The sequence below is a fragment of the Alligator sinensis genome, unplaced genomic scaffold (genome assembly GCF_000455745.1).
Source record: "Alligator sinensis unplaced genomic scaffold, ASM45574v1 scaffold1166_1, whole genome shotgun sequence".
NCBI classification, from domain to species: Eukaryota; Metazoa; Chordata; order Crocodylia; family Alligatoridae; genus Alligator; species Alligator sinensis.
The window spans coordinates 490,654-500,323 of NW_005842631.1; the positions used below are offsets into that span (position 1 = coordinate 490,654).

The 9,670-nt window shown below is 40.4% G+C and overlaps 1 protein-coding gene and 1 pseudogene across 1 annotated transcript in view; one reads left to right on the forward strand and one right to left on the reverse strand.

Moving 5' to 3' along the window:
- Positions 1 to 1,127: 1,127 nt before the first annotated feature.
- On the reverse strand, positions 1,128 to 1,231 carry LOC112551859 (annotated as a pseudogene).
- A 2,680-nt stretch (positions 1,232 to 3,911) lies between these two features.
- Positions 3,912 to 9,670, forward strand: part of XIRP2 (xin actin binding repeat containing 2) — a 91,085-nt gene continuing 85,326 nt past the window's right edge. Inside the window, exon 1 of the mRNA XM_006033437.3 lies at positions 3,912 to 4,065. Coding sequence (XP_006033499.1) covers positions 4,029 to 4,065 — 37 coding nt within the window. The 5' untranslated portion in view covers positions 3,912 to 4,028. The remainder of the gene's footprint in view (positions 4,066 to 9,670) is intronic.

Below are 9,670 nucleotides of genomic sequence, written 5' to 3' on the forward strand. Positions count from 1 at the left end.
TGTGTGCTTTAATATGCATTAGCCTCTTTTAATACATATTAAAGTGTCACAGAAAAACGTGCACTTTCACTAATGATCATTAAAATCGGCTAATACACCTGTTTCTAATACCTCTGAATGGAGGTACCTGAATTTAATGTGCATTACCAAAAGCACATTAAAGAATGTGTAGTTATGCCCTTAAAGCACAATAAATAATTACAGCTGCATGCACTTGTCATTTGGTTGCCTGGAAATCTTGCTCAGTGACTATTAGTTTTCATATGCTTTAAGTATAAAATGTATATAAGATATTTCTTTATATATTAATTCATTGGATAATTATATAATTATATGTACCCCCTACTTCTCATTTACTTTTCCCCCAGTTTTTTTGTGTTGTATAGATTACTTCCATAGCAAATATTTTGTTTTGAGGTCATGATGCCAGTATGAGAGGGTCACTGCATTAGCTCTGCTTCTAGGATACAGGTTTTTTACTCCAAAATGTTTTTTCAACAGATTTTAAGTCTTCCCATTACCTAGATGTTGAACTATACTATTACTCTTCTCTCCTGCAGTTTGATTCATGTGGAAGATTTAAAATAATCTCATCACTGATTTACTTGAATATATAAAGTCAAATTATGCCTGTCTGATTTTAAATGCTAATTTGTCTTTCTACCCTTGGCCTTACCAGCTTGTTTTTGTTCAAAAACATGTCTTATTTAGCATTTTAGATAAGCTCCTATGATTCTAGGATTCCAGAATAGCCTTATATTTGTTAAAGTAAAGACTAACAGAGCTCAAAAACAAAAACAAACAAAAGTTTATTTGCAAGGCAGTATCTTAATCTCAAATGAAACACCAGTTTAAAATGTGTTAATGCAGATTAGTTTTAAAAGGTTTAGCCATTAGGGATTTTCCACCGCCAGGAAAAGGGTCCATTCAAACTAGCTGTAATATTTTAATAGTATTCTTCTTCCAGTTACAATTTCTTTAAAAGTGAATTTAGTCTGCTACTAATAAAGATAACAGTGAAATACATTAGGGCCCTATTTAGAAAAATGAAAGTCTTTAGAAAATTACAAGACTTAATTCTTTGCTTGAAACATGTTTAGTATTTTCTTTCCAGTTATGAGGGGAAAAACTATACAAATAAACAGCATGCAGAAAGTAGTAAACTGTTCTTCTCCATGGAAATCTTTAGTAAAAGGCAAAAGATTTATGCGATCTGAAGAAAAAACAGTATCACTAAATCTAATCAGGGAATGAACTTCAGGTTTTCAGATCAATCAAATCCAGTGTTTTTAGGTGCAAAAGTGAATCAAACTACAATAGTGGAAAAGTTTTTTATTTTCATTTACCTAAAATGATAGCAGGTGCACAAATGGAGGCCAGGTATGAAAATCAGACACAACAGCTCTTGAATTATACCTTGCAATATATGATCTCTCTCTCTCTATACCTATATATATATAATTTTTTTTTGGGGTGGGGGGGGGAGGGAGGTGTTTATTTTTCCCCTACAATTTATCATTCAGTGCACTCCTACAGTAAGCACCCTTGGATAATAAAGTAATACTACAGGTAATAGAATGCTATAATTAAAGTAAGCAATACTTCACATCACTGAAAAAATGTCAAATAATTCTTGATTCAGTTGATAACCTCTTAAAACAGCAGGGCACGGCAAGTAGGCAGCAGGGCACAGTGAGTGGGCACCTGGCCAGGCCCCCTGCCCAGGGAAGAACTGGTGCTGCTGGCAGCCAGCAGTGTCATGGCCTACCACACCTTGTGGTGGGGGTTGGGGCTGGGGCTGTGGAGCTGGCACAGCAGGCGCTGGCCTAGGCTCCCTGAGCTGCTGGTGGAGGGTATAGCTGTGGAGCTCGGTGGGATGGGCAGTTGGAGTCCCAAGGGTCCCTCCTGCAGTGGCATGTCACCATGGGTCAGTTGCTGCATAAAGAGCATGGTCTTGCTGGCACTCCCCAACTGATGATTGTGGTTGATGATCATAATCCACTGTGTCCGCAAGGCCTTGAACTTTATATGGCACTGCCGTGCTGACCGGTAGTGCCCGTGCTCATGCATCCTGCCTGACAGCCCCTCGTAGACATGGACATTAGAGCACTTGCCCCACTCAAACTGGTGCCTCTCTCCACAGCACCATGAGGTCACCAGTCACCTCCTGTGACCAGCTGGGGTCCCAAGTAGCAGGAAGGGGTGTGGGCGTGGATGATGACAAGGTCGATGGGGATCCCATGCTGGCTCTCTGGGCTTCCACATGGCTGTCCTTGTGCTGCCGGGCCTGAGAAGGTGCCTGCAGCCCCCAGCACAGGGGCATGCCATGTGACTGGCAGCCATGCAGCAGAGGCAATGCCCCACAGCACCTGCAGACTCTGGGCAGGCTGCTGGGGGTGGGCTGCAGACAGGTGGAGTTGGCCCTGACAGCCAGAAGCTGCCTGCAGCTGGACCTGGGGCCTGGCAGGACTGGCAGGCCACTGCAGCAACCTGCAGCAGCCTGGAGCAGCCTACAAACCTGGATGGCATGGGCCTGGCAGCTGTGTCCTGCAATGCCAGGCAGCAGCACCAGGGTACAGGCTAGCCTGTGACCTGCCCAGGGGAACACAGGGCCTGAAGTCTCCTCAGAATGCCAAGTGGTGTGCCCTAGGGCTCAAAATACCTGCAGACTTTTAAAGGCTTGAGGCAGCCCAGCCCTGGGGCAGGAGAGGCTCCCAACCTGGAGCCCTGGGGCTAGCCTCAGGCCAGCCCCCTAGTGGCAGGGGTAACCTGGGAGCAAATTCACTCCCAGGTCACATGTACACGTACAGAACTGCAGAGCAACTAATCATGAGTAAATTTGCTATCTGCATTTGCAGGTAGGAAATTTACTCATGATTCCGGTCATTTACTGCACAGTAAGTTTGCACATGTGTAGATGTGTGTGCTTACTGCACAGTAAACTACATTACTGCCCAGTGAAGCATCTCATGTATACACACCCAGTAAATATCACAACTTGTTTGCTAGGTCTCGGCTTCTGAGTTGTTTAGAAAATGTACCCTCTTGAATTCAGACTAGCAGAATGCTCTCAGTTCACGGAGGATCTTTGAATCATTCCTTTGAAATTTAAAGCAGTTTTTTACTACTGAACCTGTAATGTTTCACTTAATTTAAAAGCTTTGTCTGGGACTTTGTATCCAGTGCATCCAGGGTATTGTGCTAGCTTGCACTAATAATATTTCAAGTGGGAGAGCAAGGTGAAGAACAAGAGTAAGAGCACTTCCAATTGCCCATTTAGAGACACTGTAGTTTTGCTTCAGAACTATTTTCCCATTTTGTTTCTCAGTACTGTAGATGTTTAGTGTGTGATGATTCCTGTGTGGACTGGCTGGCTGGAACAATTGTCCATTGTGATTATCAAAATCCCGTTGAAGTACTGTAACAGAATTAACATTACATTAAAATCAACCTGTTGAATAATAAATATCCTGTGTACATTTGGTCTCCAGTCCATTTTTCACTGTTGATGCATGTTGGTATATACCAGTTAATTAAATTAATGAAATTCCCTCTGTCAATTTTTCTTTGTACAAATATACTGCTTCCTACAGCAGCTGGTGTCTTTTATTGTGATCCTTAGTACCAGTTCTCTTTTCTTGGGGAAAAAAACCCCCACAAAAGAAATGCCAAATGAGAACTGAATACTATTGTCAGACATCACTGTCAGTTGAACTGTAAACTAAGCAACAGACATGCATTTGTAACTCTCTGTAAACTTATAGAGATATACCCTGCAGCATATTGAAGAACATCATTCATGTAATAGAAACCCCTTGTTCCCCGGCCGGCTCACACTCTCCTCCCCCAGAAAACCACATCTGTTTCCTTCTGATAGCTTTTAACACCATCCCCTTAATGTTTTCTAACAGGAAGTAGAAACTGAGAGAAGTTTACATTCACCAACATTTAAGAATCAGCCTGGGAGCCATTCCATCATTTCTGTGAAAGAGTCAAATGTGAGAGGTGGGAAAACAGTTTTTGGCAAGATGTCATCTGAAAACGGTCAGAACAAGAACTTTGAAGGTTAGCATAACACTTTAATCTTATTTCTTGCTTTAGTACTGGGTACAGAACAACTAAGATATCAAAGAATGTAAAAGTCTGTGTGTTTTCAAATAGAAGAGCAAAACTGATGATAAAATTCATTTTTAAGAAAGCAACATAGGATGCAGAAATACATAGATTTATTTGGCATCTCCCTGTTCTTCAAGTTCTGGTTTTATATTTAATTGTGTGCAACAAGGGATATGGGTACTACTGGAAAAAACGATAGCTCTAAACACTTAAGTATCTGGAAATTTTCCCCCCAAAGATGATGCTGTTAACATGAGATAAAACAGTGCATTTATTTTTTTCATAAAAAAGAAATACAGTCTTTTTTTTTAGAACAACAGACTTGATTATCAAAGTAACAGAGGGGAGTCAGAGCTATATAAGAAAGGCTGCCAAAATAAAAAACTAAGGCTTATCAACTGTAAAAGAAGCTTCCCAAAATTTTTATTTTAGATGATTACCCTAAATATGTTTAATGGTTTTAGGATAAATACAACAGAAAAGTATCACATATTTTGAAAATGTATATAATTTACATTATAACCTGCCTGACATCTGACTTCCCAGGTATCTCTCCACTATTCATCCCCCTTCTCTCTCTCCCCCTACCCTCCTCCAGCCTGTCTCTCACCCATTGACTCCTCAAGCTACATTTTCACTGACTCCCTGTCTTGTATGCATACCAGCCCAGCCCCTGGCTTCTTTACTTTTCATTCCATCCAGGAAGAGCACACACCAACTGCTGAAACTTCCTCAGCCTGACGGAGGGTTTTTGAACCCGAAAGCTTGCTTAATAATTGTTTTCCAACTATTTAAGTTGGTCTAATAAAAGATATCAGATTCACGCAAAGAACCTTGTCTGCCTATAATTTTAATGTTTTTCTAATGTCATTACAATGTAAATAGCCGAGTGCTTGAAACCCCATTGTTCCAATAATTCTGGAAAATGTTCCACAAAATGCAAATATTTATTAAAAATACAGACATCACTCATCATTTTTTAAGAGGCAATAACTTGGCTTTTATAGTTTGGTATAGGAGTATAGTCGGAATTATCACGGCATTGTTAAAAGTAACATCGACAATAATAAAGCTCCAGGACATTTGTGTGGGTGTGTATAAATTGCACACACTAACAGGGCTGTAGTCTTGTTGAGCTTGAAAATAAAGCAGCAATATCTTTACCGCTGCTTAGAATACTATATATATAGTATGGAAGGAACTAATTCACCAGGATGCCCAGGAATTAAAATCAGACCTCTGTTACACCCAATTCAGTCATAACCTGTCAATGATATTGAATACCAGGAGTGAATCAGCAGGTAGTTGAGGAAAGAGGCTAGTGTGTAAGAATTTGAGATCTGGTAAATTAAGGGAAAGTTCTGATTCAGAAAATGACTTTAATAAGCTCAACCTAGCTTCTTGATTTTCACATGGTATCATGGTAATACCCCATAGTTTGGCCCAGTTTCTGGGTCTGAAGGAGGCCTTGAGTTGCCGTGACTTGTGGATCATGACTTCAATACAGGAAATCTGCACCAGTGTTATTAGTTCTTTACTGTCCTGACCATAAAATACATCTGCACAATTTAAAAATAAAGATGGGCCTAAGGCTGAGGTTCCCATTTTCATTCAGGCTCTTCTCAAATTCTGTGAAGTTCAAACTCACATTCTGATTCAGGTTCACTATGGAGACAAACCCCAGCTGGGAAATTTGGATTTAGGTTCAAAATACAAATTTGCTGATAGAAGTCAAATCCAGAGAAGACTATATATGGCTCTTTCTTGCATGAGAAAATGCATTCTTTGGCACAACTGCATTCTAGCTCTCCCCAAGGTAGTCAAACCTTGAATAGATTATGAGAGATTTAATATTACTATCATTACAATTTTCTATCATTTCCCTAGATCCATAGTTAACTCTTTGACTTGAGCTTACTCTTACTTATACTGATATAACTCTAGAGGACAGAAATTTGATCTCACATCAATATTAAATCAGAAGTTAACTTCAGGGGAATCAGTGAAAGTATATTGTTTAAAACTGGTTTAAGTGAGAGTAGATTCCAGTTCACTTCAGAAATGTCTATTTAGGTGTAAGTATTCACTCTGGCTACAACACAGTTTTCAAATCTAAAATGATTTTGGTTCTTTGCCTGGTTTTCCAGGTGATATGCAAAGGGAATTTTTTATCCACAGTAACGCATTTGGAAGGTTCTCAACAAACAGTCTATAAAAGGCCTTTAGTTGATTGTTGCCTGAAAATTATTAAAATTTTTTGAATCTAAGATATTCAGCTTTGCCTTGATTTGTAACCCCTACATGCACTATGTTGCATCACTCCAAGGATCATGGAGAAAGCCTATAAGGAGACAGTGCTGTTACTTAATATATTGCATGGGCTTGCAATGTATTTATAATCTTTTTCATTGTAAAATTAACAGAGCACTTGACTTCTTACACACAAGGTTCTGTGCTGTAGCAGGCTTCTTCAATTAACATTATCTAAAATAGTAACTGTTGAAGTTTATACTGGGATTCGAGTTGGTAATCTGAATAAACATGAATACTCTGGGACCTAAGAAAAGATCTTTAAGGGAATAAAGGAATGAAGGTTCCTCCTGTATTTATTGATGGGGCATTCAGCATATTATGTATAATCCAAAATAAGTGTAATGTTTTCTTTTGAAGGTTCCCTCCAAGTGCTCTTTAGCCAAACTCAGATTATAGGTGTATTGACAGATCATGTTAGAGAACTAGATCTGTTCTGAACTAAATAACATCCTCTAAAAGTCAAATCATGACATGGCAAGTTATACTATAGTATAAACTAATAGAAACAACAATGTTACAAAGGTAGATCACACAGTTAATGGATAAAGACCACAGGTTAAGATGCAGTATAGAAACTGCTTCTGAAAATCCAGCAGTTAATATAAATGGTTTAATCTGCTGCAGTGATACACAACTAACAAAGTTATTTGATTGGTATGGCAATCTTAAAGTGAAATTATATATCTTGCCCAAGTGAAGATGAATGATAAGCATACATATGCAGTAACCTGCTTTATTATTGTTGATTGACTCTAGACCATATAATTGCTCAAGAAAGGATAGATATGTGGGCACTAAAGAACATAAACATTCAGATCTTGTAATGTTCCTTCGCCATACAATGCTTGTTTTTTTAAATCTTGTTTTCTTAGTTAAAGTAGTAGACAAAGCTTGTTAGCCCTTCCTTCCTTAGGTTTCAAAGTTAGCTGGAACTGCTATTTCCAAATGATTATCTAAGGCTAGGGACAGACATTATACATAGACTAGTTTAAGTGATCAGAAACTGGTTAAAATCGGTAACAGAATAGATGTTCAGTGCACATAAACCAATTTGAAAATGTCTGAAACCAGTTTGAGATAAACCTGGTTGAATGCAGTATCAGACTTGGGTCAAACCAGTTTAGGCAGTGTCTGGCCCTGACTCCTTGCTGGTTTAAATTAAACCAGACTTCCACAGCATCCCAGCATGCTCTCTGGGCTGCGCTGGGCAGGGCTCTCTGCTCCACATCAGAGCTGGCCCCTCCCCTCTGCTCCCTGCCTGGAGCTCTGGCAGAGACTGTAGGCACAGCAGGGTCTGCCTGGCTTCTCCCTGCCCTATACCCACCTTGCTGCTCAAGTATGAATCCTCCCCCTGACCCCATCTGCTGCAGCATGGACCCCAGCTTCATGGTAGCTAATGCCAAGAGGTGTCTGTGTGTGTCTCTCTCCAATTTCACTGGGACAGGCAAATAGAACAGTGACCACTTAGGGCTTTTTGGAGCTAATTAACAGGTCAGCTGGTAAGCTGTTTAAGAAGAGTTTGAACTAATTGAGAGAGGCTATTGTTTTCCTGATGGGGTGATAAACACTATTATCAGCCCCCTGCTGGGTTGCTTGCCTGTCAGTTTGCTGCAGACAGTATAAAGAAGCAGAGAGGGAGATTGAAAAGCTCCATAACATCAACAGATGCATGCATTGCACACCTCCCCTTGCCTCAGAGTGCTAGCAGAGTTCTGGGGTCTGGCAACACTCCTGTCCCTTGAGCAGCCAGCAGGGAAAAGCCTGGGATGGTGCAGCCAGACCTCCCTAATCAAAGGTCCTGCCTGGGCCTGGCCACACACCCCTCAGCTCTGAATTGTACAAGGGAAGGGAGGGCTGCTCTAGTGCCCCCTGGCTTCTAGCCTGAACCACTTCAGGCATGTGCCTGAATTTACTCAGTCTAGAGAGAATGTCTGTCTGGTTACAAACTAGCTTAGCCTAGCCAGGTTAAACTAACATTCAAAGATTGAATCAGTTCGGGCTAAGGCTTTTGAATGACTGTCCCTAGCCTAAAAGGCAGGGATAGTCTGCTTCTGTAATCCACACTTTTTCAGTTGTTTTCAGAAAACAAGTTTATATATTCTCTAGGTATTTATTTTGATAAATAAAAAGATGCCTGTAACGAGTTCTATGCTCCTGACTCTGTCAGTGCTACAGCAACAATACATCCCCAAGCAATATGTCAAATGAAATTTAAAAAGGAATAAATAGCTGCTAGCCAGCTACAAACATCTCCTACCTCTATCATTATGGGAACATACCCTCAAACTCTTGCATGAACCCTGTCAAATACACACCATGCCTGGGAGCTGTATTTGGTATATTTTGGACCAGGTATGAATGCTTCCTCAGCCCTGAACATATCCAGGGTCAGGTTTTCTTTTTACTTTTTGGTGGACAACTATATGTACTAGATAATGATTTTGGTTCTTTTCCATTACTACAGCTTGTTCCTGGGAAATTTTTCTGCTCCCAAACACCTATGCTAAAGCTCTCACTGGTGAAAATATTTAGCTGTTGTGAAACTGGGCTGAATGTATCCCATCTTTAAGTATATTTTCCCATTGAAAATCAACCATCTGGGGGCCACCTTCACTTACAGATGGTATCTTTTCAGGAATGCTGAAGCATTTAACCTAGTGTCACTCTGAACAACTACCTACATTATTCTGATGTGGGTGGATGGAGAACAAAGTGCCTGAAATGTCAACAGAAATAAAATTAGCTTCAATGTCTGTACTAAAAAAGGGAGCTTTAAGAGGTATTAAGTGTTCTGAGGTTGCAATAACGCCTTCTTTTCTCTTAGCCACTTTCCGTGGTAGGGGGGCAGTTCAAAGCACAAAGCGGATGAGATGAATTTTTGACAATGACCACTTGCCAAATTATTAGTTGTTCTATCAGAAATTTCAGGCAGGCCATATACCTCTATTGCTATAATTAACATATTCCCTAATTCCCTATCTTTTTATATCAATTTGATTCTCCAAAATACAGGAAACAATGTGAGTTGGTGAAGGAGTTGGTGAGTAGGAGATTTGCCATTGTCTTGCTCTGCAAGTCCCCTAACTTGCTCTGCAAGTCCTGCTCTTCCCTTCAATTTTCTTATCAGCAATTTATGTATAAACTAGCAAATTGCCCAGCAAGCATGATGGGGTGGGGGGCAGACAGGGACAGAGGCCTGCGTCCCCCCCCTCACTGCCTTGGGTCAGGGTCTGGCTTCCAC